The sequence below is a fragment of the Alosa alosa genome, chromosome 11 (assembly GCF_017589495.1).
Source record: "Alosa alosa isolate M-15738 ecotype Scorff River chromosome 11, AALO_Geno_1.1, whole genome shotgun sequence".
NCBI lineage: Eukaryota > Metazoa > Chordata > Actinopteri > Clupeiformes > Clupeidae > Alosa > Alosa alosa.
Genome location: NC_063199.1, coordinates 14,178,870 through 14,205,250, shown reverse-complemented (window position 1 = coordinate 14,205,250; position 26,381 = coordinate 14,178,870). Strand labels below are relative to the sequence as shown.

Here is a 26,381-nt window from a genome sequence, read left to right as displayed (position 1 = left end):
TTCAGAGGCTAAAGGTGGATGTAGTGTAGGGTATGTAGTGTAGGTTACTTTGCTATCGTTTTCTTCTCAGGGAGAAATTGTTACCAGAGGTAAGACAGTGCAGTGACTGTCTGCAAGTATTTGATCTCCACATAAAATATCATTGCTCATCTCAAAAAAATGTCCGAGACAGTACAGCTGATCATCCGTGCTAGGGACGTCATAATGGAATTAAGTATCGCCTATGTTACTTTTGCGAAAAGAGAAAAGCTATATTCCCTGGCTTGTTTATCACATGTAGCCTAGATGTTTCCGAGGATTTGCATGATGCAATGTAATTACAACTGTTTCCAGGCAGCATTGTGTTCAGATTGCCCGTCATCCCACACACACAATAAAAACCAATTTTAGGATAGCTTAATCTTCGACAAACGTATGCTTTTTTTGATGATTCATAGCTTTTAAAAACAAAGTCAATGAACAGAGATGTACATCTGCCAGAATCAATTGTTAATATTCATCTTCCAGAGGGAAAAAAATAGAATGAAGATATTTAAATCTGTTGGGTTTTTTTTAGACACTCCTGGCTCAAGGCTTCCTGATGGACTGTGTGGTTGCCACTTCAGCTTTAGGGTTGGCTGGCTTTGTACAGTCAGCCCTTGCTGACTGATATTTTAAGGTTTTGAACAGTCTCTAGGTGATGGTTTGTCTCAAGTCCCATTAAAAAATAGTCAGATCCAGTAGTATTATTCAACACATTTATTTTAGCAACTGAAAAATATACATATGTACAGACTTATTTTATTTGGCATGAATCACAGATATAAAAGCTCTTGTCAATATGGTACAGTTGTACATAAAATAAAACATAATTCTATAAGGTACAACAATCAGCCATTCTGCTGATATCTCATCGTCTCATTCCCACTTGTAGATCTTGACCATCTTCTCTGTCAGTGAGGCGAGGTAGTGACCCTGGTTCACCTGGAAAGGGCAGATGTCCAGGACTGGGAGGTCAGATGGTAGTTTCTGCAGCAGAGCCCCACTGCCAGCGTCCCATACCTGCAGAAGAAAAGAAAAAACTGAGTTCTACAGCCACGGCATCACCACCACCACATGGATAGGAAGGCACTACTCATCATGTGATTAAAACCAAAACCATTGCATGGTGCCCTGTTGAGTGTAAAGGGCTCTATGAGTTTACTAATTAAAGGCAAAGACAAAGGCAACATTGTATTTCATAATGAAGTGGAATCATTTCCAGTCTCACATGACATTACAATTACAAGTTACAACTGGAACAGAGCCAACATGGAGCGCACAAGGAAAGCACCATATGACTTCCTAACGGTATAGACAGATATATGACTGATTTAAAAAAATAAATAAAAAAAAGAAGTGTCTAACCATGGTTGATTGTGAGGCTTCATCGCCTGCGCACACCAGCATTGAGCAGTCACTGGTGGGGTTCCTGAAGATGGAGTTCTTGGTGAGCATCTTGGAAGAGGCTCCTGCAGTGAAGGTCTGCACTGGCGAACAGGAGCACACCTGAGCTGTGCGGTTCATCTCCATGAGGACACAGCGCAGAGACGGGTTAGAGCGCCCTGCAGCACAGACAAACAGTTGACAAACAGTCAGTTATATGGAGATAGACCACTACAAGAACACAATGTATGACCTATTTTGTATTATTTAAAGCTAGTCATCTTTAACGTCAAACTTTTCCTGCATCGTCTTGATCCGACAAGACAACAGTGTCGGAACACTGAAGACGTGGACGATCAAGATTCTATTGAAAGCCCAGCACATCAGTTTGATCTGAATAGATTGCACAACAAAATGCCTACTTAAATATGTAATATATGATGTTATATCTAAGAAAAAGAAAATGGACAGATCTTGCAGAGTACGGCAACGGGTTGGGTACCCGCATAAAAGTTGCTAAAATGGGTGGATTGTGACATTCCTAAAATTCACGGGCGGGGATGCGGGCGGATACTGAACTCCTTGCGGGCGGGTAGTGGATGAGAACCAAAACAGTATTTTAGTTTGCTGAAATAAAACATAAATGAAAAATATGTACAATATTTTTATGTCTAAATTACCATTACCACTTTGCAAATATGTGTTTTAGTCAACGATAGGCTACGACCTTTGGCCATCACGTCACTCCTGCGACTTTGATTTCTTCGATGCATCTCGAAGTTGGAGCGTTGCCAGCATAGGCATAGGCCTATGTGACATCAAAAATGCTGTTTCTGAGGCAAAACCCAGAAATGCAGAGGAATTGTGGAATGTAGTTCAATCGTCCTGGGCTGGAATACCTGTTCACAGGTGCCAGTAGTTGGTCGACTCCATGCAACACAGATGTGAAGCAATTGTCAGAAATAATGGTAATGCAACTAGATATTAGTGCAGGGATTCAAAGTAAAGCAAAATCTTGAGACATTTTTCAATTTATACAGTAAATGTTTGAATTTGTAAAGAAAAATGCAAACACTGCTAACAGCTAACATTCCTTTTTCTTCACTTTCTGTAAAGGTATAACATGATCAATTTTGGTCATGTTTTGATTTGAAATTGAATGTGCAATGTTCCCAATGCATTGATTTTATGTATTTAACAGCGGTTCTAAGGATTTTGAGCTTTATTCATTTTTTTTAAACACACTGCTGTTATTAACATAACTAAACCATATAACCATATAGGTTTAGTCAGATTTTTTTCTTCTTTTTCGCATGTCCAAATTTCCGTCAAGGATTCCCGGGACACTGAAAGACCGGGGTACACGAAACTTGGTGGGCATGTAACCCCACATGGATAGCATGGAACCATCGTTTTTCGTTTTTGATCTGTAGCCCCCCCGCTGGACTGGACCCCCCCGAAAGGAGGGTAGGGCAGACACAGTTTTCTGTGAATATCTCGAGAACCGTAGGGTTTAGAAGGACCATTTTTTTTTCGTATGTTGATCTCAAGGGGCCATGTCAACCCATTCTATAACCACTCATTTCATGTATAGCGCCACCTAGTTAAACACAAAAAAGTAAAAATGAGGTGTTGTAATCGCAGGTATCTGTGACCTAACATAGTCAAAGTTTCGTGGAATTCCGTTCATGGGGGGCCACACAATAAATTAATTTATGTTACTATACACCAACTGGCCTGTAGGTGGCTGGAGAGTTTTCTGTGAATATCTCGAGAACCGTAGGGCCTAGGAGGTCCACCTTTTTTTTGTATGTTGGTCTTAAGGGGGCATGTTAACCCATCCCATTACCACTTATTTCATGTATAGCGCCACCTAGTTAAAAATTAAAAAGCAAAGAATTAGGTGTTTTCATCACAATATCTCTGGCTGACATGGTCAAAACTGCACGAAATTGAAAGTGTAGGATCATTATGACACCCTCCGAATGCATGCCAAGTTTTGTGAACTTTCGTTCATGGGGGGCCTTACAATAAAATAATTTATGTGTACATTTAGTGACCGTACACCAACAAGGATTCCTGGGACTCTGAAAGACCGGGGTACACGAAACATGGATAACATGGAACCATCGTTGGATGGATTTGATCTGTAGCCTACTGGACCCCTCGAAAGGAGGGTAGGGCAGACAGTTTTCTGTGAATATCTTGAGAACCGTAGGGCCTAGGATGACCAATTTTTTCCGTATGTTTGCCTCCAGTGGTCATGTTAACCCATTCCATGTGCACACATGTGCATAAACAGATACACACGCACACACATACATTCACAGTAATCATACGTATGACACATACTCACACAGTAGACATATGTACGCATGCATGCACATGCACAAACACACATACGCAGACAAACACACAAGCACGCACACACCCACACACATTAACATAAACGTGTGCACGCAGACATGCACACAATTCAAGAATTTCTCAGAATTATGAACAGGCAAGATGGGGGTGGGGTTGTATAAAATCAATTTTACATGTGAAATCTATGAACTAATCATGTTTTGGTACTTGTTGTCTAGCAGATACCAGTGAGAATTGAGTGTGGATAATGCAATTTAGTGAGACAGTTAGAATCATATAGGCCTTTCAGTGTGATTTATTTTTGGGAAAAAAATGTGCTGGACTGGGCGGCAGTCATATTTTCTATCGCTCTGCGGTACATCTAGTTCTGCACATAACTGTATATATAGGCTACCTATTGTTCTTGTAACATTCATTTCTGGTTTCTTGTAACATTGATAGGTCTATTTGTGTAATGCTCTGATGCAGCAAGCTTTGGGCTATGGTTCGTTATTGTAAGATTTAGCCCTAATGCAAAATGTTGAATAAAATTCATAAGTACCCAATGCGTCAGGTTCCATAGCCTATTTAAAGGTGCCAATGGTAGGCTACTTGAATGGCGCAAAAGAAAGCACACTTTAGGCTATATTGTTCATTAGCTTAAGATTTAGATTTAATGCCAAATACTCAAATCAAATGTGAAAATTGACAGGGGCCAGTTAAATGTTTGTATTAGGCTATTTTTGTAGCCCTACGTGCTCCAATAGCGCGGAAGAAAGTGCCCGTCAGGCTGTTTCATTAGCCCAGAGAGCCTATATTGTGATTGAGAGGTGAGAGATAAAAATAGAGCACTTTAATGGGAATGATTTTAGCTTGTGTGTGTGATTTATCGCGGGCACGGGTCGGGTAAAGGGCCAAATATTAACAGGTCTGGGCGGGTGCGGATTTCATTTTGATATCATCATGGGTGACTGGTCGGATCTGGTGCTGAACTTTGCGGGTGCGGGTCTCCAAAAATGGACCCGTGCAGGACTTGGGATCTAAAAAGAGAGCATATTTATATACACATCCTTGTCGCACTGTACATTGATTATTCCCTTTTTTGTCACTTTGGATAAAAGTGCCAGCTAAATGATTAAATGTAAATGTTAATACTATGCTGTCAAATTTCCAAACACAGTCTGCTAATGGAAAGTCACATCTAACAACAGCGCATCCTGAACTGCATTAAAGCCAAAAAACAAAGCAGAGCCCCATATGGAGCAAATGAGTAACAGCTCCCACACACAGTTGCGTTCCGTCAACGCATGCCAGTGGGTGTCCCCGACGTTAGCTATGCAAATTACTTGAAGTATAACCGTAACTTGATTGGCTGGTGCCTTCTGTTGTTGTTCGTCGGTGCAGCAAGAGTTGAACTTTTCGACGCAAGCGACGGGAGCAACACGACACAACGGACCCACAATTCAGTTTGCCAACGGATGACGTAAGCCCATGTAAATGGATGGGATGCGTCTCCAGCACTGCACCACACGCAACTGTGTGTGGGAGCCGTAAGTAGGAAGGGAACTGCTGCCTGAGTGCACCTCAGCGCATCCACTCACCCGGCCTGTACGTCACCAAGCAGTGGCGGCTCTCTGGCTCCACCTGGATGTCCATGCAGTTGCCGGCCTCCAGGGGCAGCATGTTGGGCTGGTAGTTGGTGCCCTCCTGCAGCTCCCAGAAGCAGCCACCCTCCAGGGAGCCCGCCAGCAGGCCGCCCATGGGAAACGCGCTGGAGGCCGCGCGAGGGAGGTATGTCAGAGAGGCCACTGGGCACCTGAGGAGAGGTCAGCGCACAAGATGGATTGAGCATCTGAGGGAATCGTGCGATCACAGATTTGGAACAGAGTACATAAGACTTATTGATGTCTATACGGCCATTAGCACAACTTAATCTTGGTCAATACCTACAATGCATTTACCGTCTGTTTATTTCATTTATGTACTAATAAGTTAGAAATGACTGTTTACGTTGTAATTTGTGCAGACATGTTGCAGGGTTTAAGAGTGCAGTGGTCCTGACCTGGTGCCCTGTGGGAGCAACTCACGCACGTGTGTGCTGGTGTCGCGCATGTCGTAGACCCGCACTGTGCCGTTAGTGAGGCCTGCGTACACGTAGTTGTTGTTGTCATGGCACCAGCAGCAGCTCCACACAGGCGCGCCAGTGTTGTAGGTCTGGACCACCGTGTTCGTCAACAAGCTACAATCACATAAATACAGAACTTCAACACCAGCTGACAACTATTTACAATCCTGTTGGCATGCTTTAGGCATCAGCATTGTGTCTGGTTTCAATCATCAAAAATAGAAAATGACATTTTACATAAACAGCAATTTTGAAAAACCTGCATTCGTCCTAAAAAGTTCTACATCTATGGTAAGACCTCAGCAGGCCCCTGTGCACATCAACACATCAAGATGACAGCCTATGTACCAGTGGGGTATATTACGAAGCACGTTAGACATATCTAGGCTATCTAGACATATCCAGGCTACACAAAGCCTTGACTCGGGTATAAGTTAAGTGATACTACGATAGCAGTTATGTGATATATTTGTCAAACTAGGCTTTCAGTTCAGATCTGAAAGTGTTGTGAATCAGAATCATTTCTGTAAATGTACATACTGTGTACTTCTTATGGTCATTTGTGATTTTTGTACCCATGTGTACCCATGTGTGTCTTTGGTCTGTATGCAGTGTATCCATTGTTTATCCTTGAATGATTAGAATTCAATGAAAGCCTGTCTAGAGGCTTTTTGTTTATCACCAGGTGTGAAACATTAATGTTTGTAGAAACAGCATGTGGCCAGGCCTCTGAAGAACTTCCCAGGAAAGGGGGTAGTTTTAATTAAAAGACAATAGAAGCTGAACAGACTTGATGGCACCAAAAGGCCACATCCCCTTCAGCCACACCTTTACATTGCATATTCATAGTAGGTCACTCCTTCTCTTTGTGTGTAACTTAAATATGGTAGACTTGTTTCTGTATAGTCAGAGAATACTGGTGAAACCCATGATGGGGTGACACAAACATGCATCTCTCCCTTGAGGGGCACTGGCCCCTAATTGAAAAGAATAAAAGCCTGGATCCTGATTTTCCATCGTCCTGACTGAGTCTCCAGAGAAATATGGTAGTAAAAAAATATGCCATCAGATCTGTGCGCGTTCTCAGTGTTGGGATGATGTTGGCCAATCATGAAACGTGGAGATGCACAAGACCGCCTATATTAAAAAACTTCCGCATTTATGAGAGATAGCATAATCTACACTACGGTCATTTTTAGTGTCTAGCCCAGGGGTCTTAAACCTTTATCAGTCCAAGGACCCCTTGGCTGAGAGAGACACTGAGCACGGACCCCCCCACACATGTTAACATGTACATTATCTGTAACATATGTCATTTATAGAACTCGTTTAAATTTATTCTGTTTATTATTGACATTTTTTCTTCCATTGAGATTGGGCAACATAATTTCTATCTGAACGATTTGGATATTTATGGGCAACGAGACCATCCATGAATCACATAACCAACCATCTGTGAGTTTCTGAAATATTCAATAAAGATACCAGGGTCACGATAGTGAAGCGAGGGAAAGAGAGAAACTTTTTACTCCGCTAAGTGTTTATGTTGAAATCCAAAACGGATATTTTACTTCATTAAATGCTTAAAAATGCTAAAGTTGTTAAGAAGACATCGTATTTTTCCAGTAAACTGTTAGCTGCCATTATTGAGATTGAATGGGATTTAGCTAAATTAGCAAAGTTGCTAGTTGTCGGCTGCCCTCTGGTGTCTCATCAGCTATACAGTTAACAATCACAGTTTGAGTATGGATGCAATATCTCATTGCCTACCTAGTGAGAGGTCGTCCGACCCAGGCTGAGTGGCACCAATTCTGGGGCAGATGGACATCACCATCTGGTTTTGACGCAAAGATAACTAAATGGTGCATGTTCCCACTGTGATCACATAATTGCATGAAGACTCATATGTAGCCTATATGATATTTTATAAATGAATACAAATCATCTTTTCTACATTCTGTTTATGTTTATGTAGCCTATAGGACGTTTTCCACATAGTTCGCAGTAAAAATGTCAAGTTTTTGCCTGAAATTGCACTGTGCCTATTTACAAGGGCATTGTTCCCACCTCTTTTGAGGTCAACCATCAAGTGCTGGACCTCTATAGAAAGCTGAGAACCTGTAGCTTTCGTAGGAAGCAGTCACAATAACTGTGTGATGTACTGACAAAGAGCTACAGAGGCTAGAATATAGTTTTTTCTTTCTGCCGGATTACAAGCATCTCTGAACTGACCACATTTCAGCCCTCTAGGTCACTTGATATTCCTTAGAAACACAACTAAGCCCTAGCACCAGGTCTTGTGAAGCTGTGTGCAAAAGTTGATCAATATAGAATGAAAATATGAGTGCTTTAGACTATTATTTGCCAAGGTATGCCCATGCGTTTTTTGTAAAATGCCTATGGATACTCCCCCCATAGGACTTTTGTTATCCAAAATGCATACTGACAATCAAATGCTTACTGCACATGAACCCCTTTGTGTAGAAGCATAATCCTGGTCTCAAATGAAAGGTAACACTTTGAGGTTTCTTGTGGACTATTTAGATTGTATGTCAGGTGTTCTGATATAGACTGACTACACAAAATATGGAATAATTACAAAAAGTCTCTATTTTGCATTTACTTTGTTGGTTCAATGAGTGTGTATAAGATAGACTATACATCTGTACAACTAATATTGGATAATACAACATGTAGATTCAATTTCTATGGATTCTTGTAAATATTTCAGTACCCAATATGATGCATCTACTTATTGTGCTGCAGCTACACTGCAGCCAGAAGTCAGGGTATCACCAAACGCGGAGGATCCCCGGGGGGCATTTTGGATCAAATTTAATTGAGACATAATAAAATTAATCTGAGAATGTAAAGCACTATACAAATTGTACATGAAATAAGTTGTCATTTTTGGATTCCCAAGAGTCAAAGCTTTGAAATGGTGTATAACATTACTATGCGACATAGCAATATGGTGCATACAATTGATTTAGAATGTTGGGGAAGGTGGGTAACCGTCCCGCCGGCGGGACACTGAAATTTATTTGGTTAATTTTTCTGAAGAGGAAAAAAAATGCTTCAGATTAGCGGACCCCCTGCAGTAACTCCACGGACCCCGGGTTGAATATCACTGGTCTAGTCTATAACATCAAATAAATCGATTGTCATCAGTAGTATGCATGGTATGCACGTCCATAGTGGGATATTTGCACACACAACACTATTAAAGCGCATGCAATATCCAAAATGTTTGTAGAGGCAGAGCTCCACCTGTAAGATATATGACAGAATCCTACACGTAAGATAACTTCGTTTTTCAAGATAATTGATTGGTCAGTGGGCAGTAGTTTTACACGATTTAAGCTATAACTTAGCACATAACCTGCTCCAGACCAGGTGTGGTTGACAGCATAAGACACCATGGTGATACAGCGACGCTGAAACAGAGCCACTTTCGTGTCACAGCATACCCTGGCTTTGAGCGCAACATACCTCGCTAACCCACTAATCGAGATTCGTAGTATAGCCCACAGAACCACCTAATGCTAATCCCTCACAGGCGTCCATGTTAAAGGGGCATTGTAAAGTCTGCTGGTCTGACCTGGTGAGCTTGATTGTGTTGTCCAGAGCGCCGGAGAGCAGCAGGCTGTCCTGCTGGCGGCTGAAAGCCAGGCCACGGATGGGCTTGATGTGGATGGGGATGTACTGGCAGGCCTTCATGGTGGCCGTGCTGATCTTCTTCACCCCGAAGCCTGAAGGAGGAAAAACACAGTGAGCACTCCATATATATATATATATATATATATATATATATATATATATACACATACTGACTAGATGTCGCCGTCAACACCGCCGACATCTGGGATCGGGGATCTGAAGCTCTAAACCAGTATGTGTGTGTGTGTGTGTGTGTAGGCTATAAAAATGATCAGTATTGATCAGTGAAGTTGGATTTAGCCTCTGCAATGATCAGTAAAGTTGTATTTAGCCTCTGCAGTAGACCTGCATCACTGTGTGAAACATTACAAAAACATGAAACATGACATATTACATAGAACTGTAAATCATCTGATCATCTAATATTTACAGATATCTAGGCTATATTTAACATTTATTTTATATTTGGCCGGTTATGAAATCATGTATCGAACAATTTAAGCACAGCTCAGCTTTAAGAAACTCAAATAGCCTAGATGCATGCTTAACATTTTGTGATCATTAAGGCTACTTTCACAAACTCTTAGTCGGCTTGAATTATATTATTTACTTTTCTCGTGAACCGTTCACCACAGCAATTAGTGGCTAACATCGTTTAAAAGCTGAGAAAAAGCTCTTTCATGTGATACCTGTGATGTCTGTGTGACGAGTAGGCTACTTCGCGAGTAGTTCAACTGAGAAGAATGGGTGAATTTGGACACACTTTCTTTCTTGCGCTGTCACTTTCCACTGCGTAAAAGACTAAATTAATTGGACATACGCTGTGAATGCTAGCACAGCACTCAAGCAAAGAGGCAGGCCACTGTTGGTGGGGAGATACGGAGTAGAGGCTCAACAACAGTGGGATAAATTAAACTTTTTTCTACTACCTATTCCCACAGATGTAAACAAAGCATTTAAGCGATCATAGTTGGCTGAAAGGAGTTTATGCTGAGCTGGTGGTGTACAATGCACCCTTTAACCAATCAGCATTGACCACTATATGACACTATATACTTTATTCGCCGCTAACATTATTAACCTTTTCCTAAACATCATTGTCTGTAAGGAAATAATGTCTTTGCATTAGGGGCCCTTCAGCATGGCACAGTAGCACTTCCAAAGCGTTTCCAGACTAAACATAACCATTTCAAAACACTAACTCTTTCATTCTGAGCATGTCCTAGATCACATCCACAGGAGGAATCAGTCCAGAAATCACAGTGCTTCACAATGATTGCACGACATGAAAAACATCAAGCTGGTGACACCTGATGCCCCTGAGAAATAAATAACTACACGAAGCCTTCACACAAACAAGCTCAGCGAGCCAGCAATGGCACTGGCGCCCAGCCAACAGCAACTACTAACACAGGCAACAGTCCAACATATCAGCACAGGGGCACCCACAGAGTTGACATGCCGCTCCAGTGGAGTCACTGCGCCACACACTACACCGTTATCAAGGTTCCCACACCTTGTCAAAGGCTAAATTCCAATATCTTCTCCTAGGGCTAAGGCTATCAACAGTTACCCTTAGACAAAGCGGCAGGCTAGCTTTGGGAAGTCACTAAGGTATGCACAAGAAAGCCTACACAGCCACAACTCAGTTTGTTTACAAAAACACATAAATGCCTAGTCCTTGACATTTATAGTAGGTAGGCCTACAATTATCATCATCTAGATACAGGTGCATCTTAAACTAGATGTACCGCAGAGCGGTACAAAATATGCATTATCCACACTCAATTCTCACTGGTATCTGCTAGACAACAAGTACCAAAACATGATTAGTTCATAGATTTCACATGTAAAATTAATTTTATACAACCCCACCCCCATCTTGCCTGTTCATAATTCTGAGAAATTCTTGAATTGTGTGCATGTGTGCGTGTACACGTTTATGTTTATGTGTATGTGTGTGTTGTGTGTTTGCCTGCTTGTATGTTTGTTTGTGCATGTAATGTGCATGCATACATATGTCTACTGTGTGAGTATGTGTCATAATGATGATTACTGTGAATGTATGTGTGTGCGTGTGTATCTGTTTATGCACATGTGTGCATATGGAATGGGTTAACATGACCCCTGGAGGCAAACATACGGAAAAAATTGGTCATCCTAGGCCCTACGGTTCTCAAGATATTCACAGAAAACTGTGTCTGCTCTACCCTCCTTTCGGGGGGTCCAGTACAGCGGGGGGGCTACAGATCAAAACGAAAAACGATGGTTCCATGCTATCCATATGGGGTTACATGCCCACCAAGTTTCGCGGTACCCGGTCTTTCAGTGTCCCGGAATCCTTTGACGGAAATTTGGACATGCGGGGGAAGAAAAAAAAAAAAAAATCTGACTAAACCTATACTGACCACCCGCTTTGCTGCCGGGCGTCATAAATATTAGAATGTCATGGGAAAGAACATTTTCCTGCACAGACTGAGAGATTAAAGGCTCAGGAAGGAAACCATTGCTGAGGGGTATTTCACAAAGGCAGACTTAAGACATCCAAGATAAGTGATAAAGTGAAGTTTGACATAGCGATGTCTGGTCATCCTAGCTCAACTCGTTTCACTAATGCCAATCCAGGATGAGTAGGAGCGACTATGTCAAGCCAGGTGTAAGTAATTCAGGATGTGTGCGCGTTCTCGTTTCTGCTCCAAAGTGCCCACGGTTGGAATAAAAAAAGACGCGGAAAATAGCGTCATTCACACAAAGTGAACAACTGCTTTTGATATAGACTAACAATGAAGTAAAGTTGTCCTTTTTGGAATGGGGAATCATGGCCATTTCTGTAAAACAGCAGGAGTAGAGGTAGTAGACCAACTGAATGCAAATTTACGTATGCACCCACGTGTGAGTGCTTCCTTGTCTCGGCACGCAACGTCATTAAGAAAGCACTTGCCACTGCAAAGATGCACATAGTATGATATACCTTAATATTATAGTTGAAAATACCTTCGAGAACTTGCCCCTCCACTTCCAATCAACTACAGTAGGCTATTCATCAAACGTCTATCAATAAAATACCAAACAATGAGTACCTAGGTCTATGTTAATAATTATAAGGCTATCAATTAAAATAATAACCATATGGTAGTAGGCAGACAATCTGTTTTGTTTTGCGAGCAAATACATTTAGCAAATAGTTTATAAATGGAATAAAGCTCCTTAAAAATTAGCACGGAGGTCTGATGTGAATGACAGCTAGCTGAACCAATAAGACGACATAATTACCATTAGAATTAACTTAGCTTGGCTGTTAGCCTGGTCGGGACCAGGCTAGGTGCAGAGAATAAATCCCCATGGTAACTTATGTGCCATTTCTTTTGTGAAACCAAGTCAAGGCTAAATTCATCTAGGATAACCTAAAAATGCCAGCTTAATCCCTTATCTAGGTTTTGTGAAATACCCCTCTGGTGTTCTGACCTTTGACTAGCTGATTAGAGCTCATCTCAGGCCAACATTTCTCTATCATAGATTCTTAATTGTAATATTTTGAGAATCTGTTTTTTTTTTTTTTATTTCCATGAGTTGTACACCATAATCATTACAATAATGAAGATTAAAACAAAAAAGGGCTTGGAATATGTCACTGTGTGTGTAATGAATCTAGATTATATTAAAGTTTTACTTTTTGAAATATATTACGGGAAAAAAAAAAATGGAAAAAAAAAATCATGGAAACTTTTCCATGATATTCACATTTCTGAGATGCACCTGTATGTAGGCACTGACTAACTGATTTCCACAGAAGAATAGAGCTCAAGCACACTACGAGGGGGTGGGCAGTCTCACCAGGGACGAGTGAGGAGTGGGCAGAGGGCTGGGAGGCCAGTAGGCAGCCCAGGGGCTCGCAGAAGGCCATCACCCTGCAGCCGCCCACCTGGGACACCATCACTGCCGTGGAGAAGACGTAATGGCCCTTGGAGGACACAGACTGGCTCTGAGACTGGCTGAGGCCCAGGGCCACCTGTGCTTTCAGCCTCCTCAGCTCCTAAAGGAGGGCATGAGAGAGAATCCAATTGAGCCATATTTGTTAGGAAGCACCTCTATTCTTCCAATCTAAGAGGCGTTCATGTGATAAACACAAACAAAACTTGAGTAAGGGTATGAACAGGTGTAGCGTGAGGTAACAGGAAGGCCACATGCCTGTAACTGTTTGCGCAGTTTGCTACACTCCTCGTTTGCCACCTGCAGCTTCAGCCGACACTGAGCACACTCGAGCTCAGCCTTTCTGCGCAGAGACTGCTCCTGTTCCAAGGATCTAAGCAGACACACGCAGACACACACACACACACACACACACGTACACAATGAACAAACAACTTCAAAAAGTGTTCTCTTAGTCATTATAGAGTTTTGAGAGAGCCAAGTGTAGAAGTTCGTATGATGTTTGTACCTCTTCAGTGTCTCCTGTTCCGTGTTGTCTACAGCTCGAAGTTTCCGAGCGTATAGCAGCACGATATCCGTTCGTTTGGCTTTTTTGTTGCACTGCGGAGACAAATATCAAACCTGGGTTGCAACCTAGCTTTCTGAGCTGTGAGTTTGTATGCATCTGTGAATGAGTGTGTGAGTGGACAAGAGAGGTTGGAGCTGGACATTAGTGTCAGCCCTGTGAGACTGCTGACCTGCGGGCACTTGGCTCCATCCCCCCTCAGCCAGCGGTTAATGCAAGTGTGGCCAAACAGGTGGCCGCAGCGTAAGGCAGCCAGGCGGTGATCTCCCGACGTGGTCCAGGGCTCGAAGCAGATGGGGCATGACTCCCCCTCCCCCTCCTCTTCTGGGGGCACGGGGGAGGCAGCAGGAGACTCAGCAGGTGTTGGAACTAACTGGAGGGCAATGGAACTATGTTACTACACCTCCAAATGATACAACATTCTCTCCAACAGAATTACCATATACTACAAAGATATCAGACTGAAGGACTGCAAAATCCATTTCATTTGTTGATCCATGCTTATCACACTGGTTGGTGGTTAAGAAAATAATTTAGTGAACATGGACTTAACTTCACATCAGTCAGAAAGTGTACAGTTGACAAAAATCACATCACCACAACATTAAACATCTAAAAAGTGATGTATTGTTCACTAGAGGGCTTGATAGAGCTGATAAGGGTTCAGTAAATAGTCATTCAGCTTTTTTTTTACAGCAGACAAAACTGCCTTTGCATGTCCCAGGAATATCTATAGCTATGTGACTAGCAACAATTGAGAGATGTCAGCAATGTTTAGGATCCCATATATTGAAAAGCAACACTGACATAGAGATTTGTCACCGTAGGACTTTCAGCTCAGGACGAGACCTTCCTACCTCTGTAGCTCCTTGCTGAACTGTAACCTCCACGAGATCAGATGGAGCTCCATCAACTGGCTCTGTACGCAAGACACAAGCAGACCCCACAGTCCTCAATAACCACCAACATACACAGACATTCAAATAACACACAGAGTCAGACAAACTGACCACAGACCAAAACCTCTTAAGGTTGTAAAATAATTCCCACTGCATTGTCAACAAAGAACACACACCTGAAAGGGTCACTCCCTGCAGTGGGGCCGACTGGGCTGCGGAGCCCTGGCTGGAGCTCGGTGGCGGCCCAGGGTGTGCCTGCGGGGCAGAGGCTAGCGGAGGATGACCGTGGAGGTCAGGAGGAGGAGGCCCTGGTCCTGATTCTTCTGTTGCTGCTGATGCAGCGGCTGGTGGTGGTGGTTCTGCTGCTGGGACTATGGCAGCTGCCCCCTCTTGCGTCTCTTCTTCTTCAGAGTCACTGATGACCTCTGTGGTGTCGGAGAGGCGTTCGGGGTCACTGGCAGCAGACGCCCGCAGGAGGGTATCCAGAGGACCCCTGGTAGGGAGTCCTGACTGAGAGTTAGACAGCACACGCCTGGGGTAGACAGAAAGAGGAGGTAAACAGTTGTTTAGAAAAGAAAAGAGTAAACTAGTTTTGTAATCAATCTACTTAGAACCCAGACAGGCAATAGAGCTAAAGGCCATCTTATAGGACAAAAATGTTACTAATGATGGAAAGCAGCCAACTGGAAGGCTTACGTTTAGATCTTAATAGCACAACATAATAGCCTGGGTTTCCCCATGCTACCTTACGCGCGCAATTTTATTCACGCTGCTAGGCAGCCTGGATTCTATGGACTTCGTTTTCACCTCCACGAAGGAACCAATCACAGAACGGAGGGAGGGCAGCAAGACGATGACGACACACCAAAGCCGTTATGAGCTACGCACAGACGCATTTGATAGACATTCGTAGCGCCCAATTAACGGCTCTGGGCATTTGTAAACCACGTTTCAAATACGAGAAAATGAATGCCTAGTTCCCAGACACCATCTCAATGAGATGAGGTCTGCAGTTAGCCAGGCTAACAACATAATACATCAGGGTGGTAAATATTTGGTTAAAACTTTAATAATTAAAACATAAATGCATCAAAACAAGACACACAAGGAATTACTAGTTTCACATAATGCAAACTTCACTTAAAGTACTGACTAAACTTGCGGTGCAGTAAAACCCACATTAATAAAACCACATAAATAACAGTAAATCTGACAGAAAGACAGATTCAGAGGAAGTGTTATGGCGATGGGTGGTAATAGGCTACAGGGATTAAATAAAAGGGAGTCATTTTGGATACATCACCTAAATGCTATAAAGTATCCAGGTCTAAATGAAGATATTGATTTTACTTGTTTATTGTAAAGGACTTGGATGGAAATGTTGTCTTTCTTTTGTGTAATGTTGAATTTGATTTTCTTTTGTTATGGGACCTGTTGAGCTATGGTGTTTATTCTATGGGGAGGGCACCATGGTGTGATGTGTACCTTTCATTTATTGCGGTCACATGACTTGATATCCAGACATCTATCTGTATGAGATAGGTTGATATGAGGGCCTATGCCCTCAGTTGTGAATACTAAGCCCTCAGCGTTAGGTCGAAACATGTTGGCTTTTTAATATGAAGTAGCCACTTACAATAAAGGCTTTTTAAATGAATCCATATTCCTTACTCACTGTCACCACTTTTGGAGTGCCTGGATTGATCTCTTTCTCATCATGGACTCTACCCCTTATCTAAGAGCTGTCGATACCGTGGATATACGTCTACAACTAGAGCTACCAGCCATCTGTTCCAAAGTGCCACAACATGTGTTTGGAAAATAACTAGTCAATCAATAACTCTTCAGCAGGGGTTCTCAAACTTTCGTGGGCCGGGGACCCCTCATGGAGTGGAAAATTCTCCAAGGACCCCCTCATAATCGCAACACATACACACAAAACTTATCCAGTATGTAGAATTTTTATTTATATGATTGTTGTTTCTTTGTCAAATGTAGGCCTATTGTGTTGAACACATAGTGTTTGCTTCACATAACTTTCATTTTGTTGGCGGTTAATTAATAGTAAAGTGTTTTGACGTATTGATGTAACGTATCAGCAGATCAATTGGGGAAATACTGATACTGTAGCATTTTTCGCCATATAAGACAATTTCATATTTTGTAGTAAACTTTGTCAGGGACTCCCTGACAATGTGCTCCGGACCCCACTTTGAGAACCAATGCTATACAGAATACCACAATGAGGAGGTATTCTTCTAGCCAAGACAACATATTTTCCCAAACAACCCATTGGTTTGCTGAGATAGTGGTGTTACAGAAGCTCATTTACATACAGAACTTTGGTCAAACTGTGCACATGCTGGAAGTGTTGATTCTGCCTACATAACAATACATCAGGAAAGACATTCAAGGATCTTTGATTCTACTTTGACCAAACGACTGGGTGGTGGTGTGACTGACTGCACCAAATGTGTGTGTGGGGGTTTGCTGCTGATGCAAGCAGTTAAGTGCTTAAGTGAGAAGAGCTGACATGACATGTGACTAAAATAAGATCAGTTGAATGTCCATTTACTAGCTTTTGCCATCCTCAGAGAAGATTTTGACACTTGTCATGGTGATGGTTACTTAGCATGTGTGCAACATACCACACACATATTGACTAAATCGATTGTCATTGCAAATGTTATGTCACCAAACTGCAAGGCCATTCACACCCCAGGAGGAAACTCGACTGACATTTAGTATTTCTCACAATGCTTACCTAGCCATGCGTCTCCTCCTAAGCGCGAGAGTAGACCTTTGCGGCCCGGCTTCAGCTCTGCGGTTCAGAAGCCAGCTATTTGGTAACTGGCTCGGTGCTGTCAAAACTGGAGGAGCCTGGTCTCTTGGTTCTTCTTCTTCCTCCACCTCCGTGCTGCTACCGGAATCGTCTATGATCTCTGGCAAAAGAATCCCTTGAGCGGTGCTCAAGGTCCGTAGAGAATACCAACCTGGTGCGTTGATCCCTCCCAAATGGACATCGACATCCATCGCCTCATCCATATTAGAGGGACACAAAACCTATGAAAAGTAATCGAGAAAGAAAAAGATTGACAAATTAACACTTGTCAACCTGATAGAAGTGTTAACACCAGTATTCTAGTTATTAACATTGATATTTCCTGTGAAAAGTGAGTGTGAGCGACAACATTCATGGTACTTTAGAAGGATGTTACGAATTAGACATCTGTGGTCGAAAAAGACTCCAATCTACCACTACTCTGAATAACACAACCCGCGGAGAACAGAGAACAGTCTGAGATGAGAAGAACCCACTGATGGCCTCCAGCATAAAGCTCTAAACAAGCAGACTAAGTACAGCCAGGCAGGATATGTGAATGGATGGATGTCATCTGCAGCGGATAATCCACGAACCAGGCCTTGGTGAGAAGATGTTTGCTGTAATTCTGCTGTTACCCCCTTGGGAGTCCGTTTTTATTCTCGGAGCTGGTGTTCGAACGCCACCTCTTTCTGCAATATGACCAATCATGGCCAGGTGTCTACCCTTTATGACTGTTTTATACAGTCTGCCCTTTATAACTAGCGTTAACTTGTAAAAATACTTCCACGGGACACTGACTGAAACAACCAAATAAGTTACACCGAACAATAAAATGGAATTTAAATCTGTGCCTGGTGCCAATTCATTCAGCAGGATTGCAAGAAGTTGCCGTTTGATGAAACTAACGTTAGCTAACGTTGGCTGGCAAGCTAGCGTTAAACTAACTTACTTAAAACACAACACCGCGGTAACAGTACACTTACTTGTTCAGGTTAATCACGGATCTGCAAAGAAATCGAATTGTTACATATGGAGGGGTTTCTTGTTACCGTATACTCATCATTATTTCCCTGCTAAGAAACATTATTTTGGTAACCTAATCAAATCACCAAGCAGATCGAATATCCCCGCCAGTTCATTGCTTCTTCTGGAGAAAAAATGTGTTTTTATGTAAGATGTGCCTTCTCACCGTGGATCCATCAGCGCCGCCTGTATGTACGGAGTGGAATCGTGGTTGGTTGTGAAAATGTAAAACTTCCTGAAGGAGATATAGGAGATTTCATTTCATTACAACATTTCATTACAACATTTCATCCCCATGTTGAGGGGCCACAACTTTGTTATCTCAGCTCAACTACTTGAATGTCACGATATCATACCATTGTATGGCGTATGACGCGGTTGGCACATGATGATACCAGAGAGGGTTAAAGCAGAGCCTTATTAGACATTCTCTGGAATTATCTGGTTAAAGCTAGTAATCAAGGATCTTTGATGATATACCCAGACGATTTAAATTGTACATTTTCAGAAAGCTTGTTTTAATCTGAAACAAATGCAGCAAATACATGTTAAATCACTTTTACAATTATTGGCGATTCAATGCCAATTTACACAATGATTGGCAATCACCACAATGTGCTATGCCAAATTTGAATAGAGCTAACTGGCTCAGTAGGCTGATAAGTGATAATGATCAAGTTTTCATTAAATGTACAGTAATATTCATCGGTAAAACGAGACAGAATTTGAGAACAATCAGAGGGAAAATATTTTCTTTCCCCTGTTCGTCTTGAACGCGCCCTGAAAGGTTGTCACATGACATGTGACTCATAAACATCACCTGACCGAGGAGCTTTTGTTAGTAATCTCGACGGCACTTCTCTCAGTTCAGAAACGTACAGATCCTCCAAAGAAGTCAGCAACATGAAGATATTGTACCTGCTTTTGTTTGCAGTTTTTGCATGGACCTCCGATGCGATCGTGCGGTAAGAAAACTTTTAGCTGCTACATCGTATGAGCAAGTAGCAGCTTTATAATTTGGCTAACGTTATGTTGCTCTTTGGCGTTTAAGGGCACTAGAATGGCTAAGTTACCTTGTTAGCTGGATGGTGTTGTCATTTTCGCAGAGTCACGGCTCTATGTAAAGCTACTCTAATTAAGCTAACTACAAGAATTGAATCTATACGGCTTTTCACTAGCCTACAACACCGTTAGCATAGTTAAGAATTTCTCCAAAACAAAGGAGAAATTTAGCAAAGTGTAGGCGCGCGGCAACGTTTCACAGCTTACCCAACTCTCAGCACGCTGCATCACACATTGTCCCAACTATTTAAATCGTGATATAATAGTGTTCCCACGGGCCGTGGAATATCATGGAATTTTGCTAAAGTCTAATAATATTCGCACGCGTCAGACCGCAATATCATGCACATAAAAAATAATCATATCTGGCACAGCGTGCGTCCACTATCAGCTTTTACACCACACCAATGAGGTGAAGCCGTGGCGACTAGCATTATGATCTTTTAAAAAAAAAAAAAACTTGCTATGTGTTTAGCTTATCCCACGGCGTTGTCTAGTGTGCACAGCCTAGAAAAGGTTGAATTGCTGAATATCAACCTGTTTATCAGGTCTACATTAAGTCACCAAGTTAATCGCCAACTGTTGTGGCACCTCATTCATGGTGTCCTAGTTCTTGACGCGCCATGACGCGCAGTTTAAACGTCTGATACACAGCACCGAGTAGACATGGCGTTGAATAGTTCTTATCTAGAACATGCAATGCCTGCTTCCGTTGAATAATGGTCGAGAACATGGTGATGATAATAGTACTCATTTGTCATATCTTTGAGGTTGTATTCAGTGCTCGTTCAAAACATTCAAAGTTACATAGCGCTTTAATGTTTTGTATTTCCTCAGCTAGGCCTAGGTAAAGCACATAAAAAAACGAGCATGGCTTAAAATGTTACTTTGAGACTCTGATGAATAAAGAATGCTGTCCATGTCCACAGGATTCCACTGAAGAAGTTCCGCTCCATAAGACGCACACTCACTGACTCTGGCCTGAAGGTGGAGAAGTTGCTAGCTGGAACCAACTCCCTCAAGTACAACCAGGGCTTCCCCTCCAGCAATGACCCCACACCAGAGACTCTCAAGAACTTCATGGATGTGAGCGAGCGTCCCTATTCCTAATAGGATCTGTCTTAATTAGATGCCTGTGCCTTTTTGTTGTTGTGGTGCACTGTGCTGGCTAATCTCATGGTCACGGTGAGAATGGCTGGTGGGAAAGCACCAGCCTTTGGCCTAATAATGTTTAACAGGTGCTCAGTGTTGGCCTATTTTTTTGTGTGCACAGAGATGAGTGTTGGCCTAAAGCAGAGAGGGTTAAAGCGGAGGATCTTTGTCTGAAGTGTCAGATCTTGTCTGCCAGGAAGTCACAGGGTGTAGATGACTAATGTGGTTTCCTTTACGATGAAGTAAAGTTGGTGAAGGGCTGCAGATCTTTTTATATATATATATTTTTATATATATATATATATATATATATATATATATATATATAAAATATATAGAGATATATAATCTTTTTTTTTTTTTTTTTTTATCAAACTCCTTCCCCTGTAGGTCATGTACATACTGTTCCACAAATCATTAGCATTGGTCTATTGAGGTAGAGAAAGTTGCCTTGTCATTGTATTGAAGAAATGAGTGTTTTTTTTTTTAAGTCATGTGAAGTGCATGACCAAGATGTCAGAGGCATTGTCATGGGGTCTTGGATGTCCACATAAGCTTAACGTGTGGTCATGTTTCTTTCCACAATGCCACTTTCACAATGCCAAAGATTTTGCAATGACCATGAGTGGTGAGATGGTCCCAGAGTTATTTGACACATTTTTTTTTTTTAATCTCCCTTTTTTGAATGTGGCCCCCAGTCTTTTTTTTTTTTTTTTTTTTTTTTTTTTTGTATAGCTCAGCCTTGAACCAAAAAACAGTATTTCCTAAACCATATGCTTGTAGTCTATTTGATTATGTGTTTGCATGTTTTTTTTTATATTTAGTTGTCTGTTTGACAGTCAAATTGATCGGAACTGTCCAGTCCTGACTTGGGGCTGTGGGACTTGGGCAGACAATAACTTGCTGAGTCATGGGGATATGTACTGCAGTGGAGCTGTAGATTAATTTTATATTAGAGGCACATCTGTCTCAATGTTTTCATTAATGAAACCAGCTGCTGTGTAATGTTGTTTCCCCAGGCTTTCCACAATATTTAAAGCAGGTTATTGGTTATTTACATTGATTTAGCACACTGGGTAATGCAGAGTGATGATTATGGCTACACTTGCAGTGCTACGAGAGCAGTATGATATAACAGGTTTTCAATGTCCCTTCCAACAGGCTCAGTACTATGGGGAGATCGGACTAGGCACTCCTGTCCAGACATTCACGGTGGTCTTTGACACTGGATCCTCCAACCTGTGGGTGCCATCTGTTCACTGCTCATTCACTGATATCGCTTGCTGTAAGTGTTTCTTCTGCTCCCTTTGGACGAAGGTCCTGCACTCTATCATGAGCACCATTCATGCCACAGGCACAGGGGCTACTCGGTGACTTCCATAAAAATGTTATACATTTTATAAAAATTAATTATTAAAAGTGTGTATGCATAGTAATGTACGACAGTGTTCAGTTCCCAGAAAGTAATGCACATTCAAGGTGGTTACACCTCATAACTGCACTATTGTTTGAACCGAACAGGTGTGCACTATTTTCTGTGAGGTGATCGTCCACTGAGTCTGCCACCTCAGTCAAATGCTACAATTTTGCAATGTTCTCAACATCTGTCAGGTCGCTATTTTATAGCTCTAATGCAATGTGACAGTTCATTTAAATTTCAATTAATTCAGAGAATTAATATACAAGTGATGCGACCAAAAAAACTGGAGCTACTTCATAGGTTTGCACAGACAGTAATTGACGTTCTAAACACAGCATCATATCAATAGGAAATTCAACAAAGCAGTGGTATAAATACAGTGAGTTATTCCCAATTGTTTAGTCTTCAGTGCATAGTGTCATCGTGGAGATTATGTCCAAAGGTCAGGCCAAGTTCATTAAGTGGTGTCTGCTGGGTAAAGTGGTGTCCAGGCATGGGCTTAATCCCTCGCTGGCTGATCACCATCTGCCTCCTGAAATAAGCCAATGAGAAGAAAAATTGTGAACAGACAACTGGTTAAGTTTGTGTTTGGCCCAGTCAATAAATACAGCAAGATTCATTTGTTTTGTTCTATTTTTCCCCAAGATGGGGGAAGTCCCTTATTTTAGATTTCACAAGTGGTATTAAGTGTTTCACCAAAGCCACAGTAATATTAAGGAAAAGGTCTTCTTTTGCAGTGCTGCATCACAAGTACAACGGAGCCAAGTCCAGCACATATGTGAAGAATGGCACAGAGTTCGCCATTCAGTATGGCTCTGGGAGCCTCTCTGGCTATCTGAGTCAGGACAGCTGCACGGTAGGCATTTAAATGCTCTGGTTACCATGGTAATGATGCTAACCTTTGGCAAACAGAGGAGCCTTTTCTGCAAGGAGTAGTGTTTTGAAGGACTAACACTCTTCTATCTCTTTCTCTTTTTCTCACTCTATCTATCCGGTCTCCCTCCATACTGCCTCCTTGTTGCTCTGTTGTCAGATTGGAGACATAGTTGTGGAGAAGCAGGTGTTTGGTGAGGCAATCAAACAGCCTGGCGTGGCCTTCATTGCTGCCAAGTTTGATGGCATTCTGGGCATGGCCTACCCAAGGATCTCTGTGGACGGAGTGCCACCGGTGTTTGACATGATGATGAGTCAGAAGAAAGTGGAGCAGAATGTGTTCTCCTTCTACCTTAACAGGTGTGTGAACGTTCTCCGCATGGCTAGCTGTGTGTGCAAGGGAAGAACGATTAAAGTGTCAATGTCCACAATGCTTATTTTATAATAACAAACACATCTTTGGTGGGATTTGGTTGGCTTAACTACAACTCTGTTTATGGTTTTCTTTTCTCACCATCTTCCATTGTTTCAGGAATCCCGACACTGAACCCGGTGGCGAGCTGCTCCTCGGAGGAACCGACCCAAAGTACTACACCGGAGACTTCAACTATGTGCCTGTCACTCGGCAGGCCTACTGGCAGGTTCACATGGACGGGTGAGTGCAGAAACTTCTAGCTTTTGGTCACGCAGGGCTCATTCAATGAGATTTGTCTGGAGGTTTTCTGGGATGTAATCCTGGTGTTTGGCATTTTGAGATTGTTTTCAAGCACAACAACCAACAATCTTTAGCACCACCTTCTTAGCTAGTAAAAGCCTAGCCAGTAATTAAGGAGTTGGCGAAGGAGAAGGAAAGTCCCCTTCAGAAATCCAACCCAACCAACCCCTGATGCTGAGAAGACCTGAGAGTGAAGGGCAGTGTTTGTTCCCAGCGCTGTGTGTTGTCCACAAAGGTGCAGTGCCCTTTAGAAACACTGGGCAGTGTCCAGGCCAGGAATCTCCCTTCAGAGGACACAGAGCTCTTGGCTGACATTTCCATGGCCTGGTGCGATAACTCAAACACTCTGACCACACAGCTTGTCCTCTTGCGTGGTGGCAATAGTCGTGTGTTACCTGTGTGAAGTGTGAATACGCTTCAGTCACAGAGGTGCTTGAAACTTCCCCTGCATTCACTTCTCCAAAATGTTACTCTTATCTGTCAATGCGACACAATAGATCACACAGGTGCACAAAGGAATCTCCCTTTACTGTTCCCCAAGTCTTTTTTTTTTTTTTTTAATCATTGCTGTCTGTGCTTATGTTTAATATACAGAATGGGCATTGGCAGCCAGCTGACCCTGTGTAAGGATGGTTGTGAGGCCATTGTGGACACGGGCACCTCCCTCATCACTGGACCCCCCGCCGAGGTCAAGGCCCTGCAGAAGGCCATCGGAGCCATCCCCCTCATCCAGGGAGAGGTACCCACTCGCTAATGTTAACCCAAGCACATTTCATGCAATAAACAGTCCTATATGGTTACTCAACCCTCAGTTCATGAATCTATCATTAGTCATTCATTTTATCCTCTTCATTTTGATGTAACCCACAAAGTTTAGAATGAAAGCCATTTAACCACCTCTTGAGGTATTGTACCATTGCAACAGGAACTCGCACGGATGGAACTAGCACGGATGACTGCCCACGTCTGAACAGCGTTTGCTTTTTGTTTTTACAGTACATGGTGGACTGCAAGAAAGTGCCCACTCTCCCCACCATTTCCTTCGTCCTGGGTGGACAGACCTACTCACTCACTGGAGAGCAGTACATTCTTAAGGTTGGTCCTGCCTTGACCTTCCCATTTGTGTTTGTTCTTTTCTTTTCTTTGTTTGATTACCCCATCCCACCCCCCCCCCCTTCTGTGTTTGTTCCCTGCTAGTCTTTCAAAAGAATGTGTGGCAGGCATGTGAGCATGTGTATTACCAACATGGTGCCTTAAGCTCTTTTGTCCACTAGATGTCAGCATATGATCTATTATGTTGTGTGAGGGCTGTAACGGGAGCAAAGACAGTCAGGCTTAATCCCTCAACTATGGTGATTGACTCTAGAACAGATCCGCCAGGTCTGGCATGGATCGTGGTGTGTTCCCTCTACAGTCTACCACTTTCTGGAAGTTTGACTAGCTGACAGAACCATCTAGAATGTTGCAGTCACTGTGTGCTATTTCAGTGTGTTCATCTGTCCTGTATGGCACTGGAAACAGACCCTCCCATGTAGCTGTGAAACTCCGCTTTTGTTCTTGTGCATGCAGGAGAGCCAAGGCGGGAAGACCATCTGCCTGAGCGGCTTCATGGGCCTGGAGATCCCCCTCCTGCAGGGCCCCTGTGGATTCTGGGAGATGTATTCATTGGCCAGTACTACACTGTGTTTGACCGTGAGAGCAATAGAGTGGGCTTTGCCAAGGCCAAATAAGTCCATTTTGACGTAGGCCGTGCGTCAGTCAGTCAACGGGTAGGAGAAGAAACAAGGAGAGTGGTACAAATCTCAGCGAAAACTGTGTCATGTTGGGACTGGAGAGTAGCATTATAATGTTGTGAATTTGCACTGATCTTAACCTAGCCTGCAAAGTGTTTTAAAACCAATTTTAAGGCAAATAAAGCTTGTGGAATTTTAATCTGTCAAGATAAAACCAAGTAAATTCAGCATCTATGAGAATGCAATCAGGGTCTGTGCTAACTAGCATCAACACTATGGTTTTTTTTTTGTTTTTGTTTTCATTTGTGGTGAGGGGGACAGCCTCTTGATTTTAAAGAACTGCTGTTGATTTTAATTGCCTTTGATTGCCTCAAAGTGGTATGGAGCTCATGATGACGATGAAATAAACACTTTTAAAGTCTACTAGGTGAATGACCATTACTCTAGTGAAGTGCTATTGCACACATTCCAAAACAGTTTTTCCTATATTGTCATTTTTCTGTAGTAGTATTTCTACGTTATTTTTGGCGTTACGAAAGGCAGTAAATGTAAATGCCCTCCTGAGAACTAGCACAAGGAACTGAACATCTTGTCCTGGGTATTACTGGAAGAAAAGAGGAACTTTGTCTGCTCATGCTTCATTTCCAATC

General features: G+C 42.4%; 2 protein-coding genes across 5 annotated transcripts; one reads left to right on the top strand and one right to left on the bottom strand.

Moving 5' to 3' along the window:
- Positions 1–723: 723 nt before the first annotated feature.
- Positions 724–20,095, bottom strand: rfwd3 (ring finger and WD repeat domain 3). 4 transcript variants are annotated; one of them, XM_048257310.1, is made up of 14 exons: positions 20,046–20,095; positions 18,943–19,011; positions 17,694–17,992; positions 15,106–15,461; positions 14,888–14,949; positions 14,203–14,403; positions 13,974–14,065; positions 13,724–13,838; positions 13,370–13,568; positions 9,477–9,627; positions 5,813–5,989; positions 5,352–5,566; positions 1,387–1,583; positions 724–1,041 (listed from the first exon to the last, which is right to left on the bottom strand). In XM_048257310.1, exons 1-14 carry the CDS (start codon positions 20,064–20,066, stop codon positions 898–900), a joined length of 2,298 nt encoding a protein of 765 aa, XP_048113267.1. In that variant the 5' UTR covers positions 20,067–20,095; the 3' UTR covers positions 724–897. The 4 variants fall into 4 exon arrangements, with proteins under 4 accessions (XP_048113267.1, XP_048113268.1, XP_048113269.1 ...); XM_048257311.1 differs by lacking the exons at positions 18,943–19,011; positions 20,046–20,095 and adding an exon at positions 18,737–18,892; XM_048257312.1 differs by lacking the exons at positions 18,943–19,011; positions 20,046–20,095 and adding an exon at positions 18,347–18,470.
- On the top strand, positions 19,591–26,154 carry ctsd (cathepsin D). The gene is given in 10 exon segments (XM_048257316.1): positions 19,591–19,741; positions 20,768–20,924; positions 22,152–22,275; positions 23,148–23,266; positions 23,444–23,643; positions 23,816–23,938; positions 24,593–24,737; positions 24,995–25,093; positions 25,568–25,616; positions 25,619–26,154. Coding segments are annotated over 10 exon segments (1,188 nt in total). The 5' UTR covers positions 19,591–19,679; the 3' UTR covers positions 25,729–26,154.
- Positions 26,155–26,381: the final 227 nt, after the last annotated feature.

Bases quoted from the DNA above. Each gene is read 5' to 3' on its own strand.
- rfwd3 (XM_048257310.1), bottom strand. From the start codon at position 20,066: ATGCAGCGTGCTGAGAGTTGG. The intron at 14,066-14,202 runs GTCAGCAGTCTC...TTGTCTCCGCAG, and splicing joins ATGGAGCCAAGTGCCCGCAG to TGCAACAAAAAAGCCAAACG. The intron at 5,990-9,476 runs GTCAGACCAGCA...ATGTGATTGTAG, and splicing joins AACACAATCAAGCTCACCAG to CTTGTTGACGAACACGGTGG.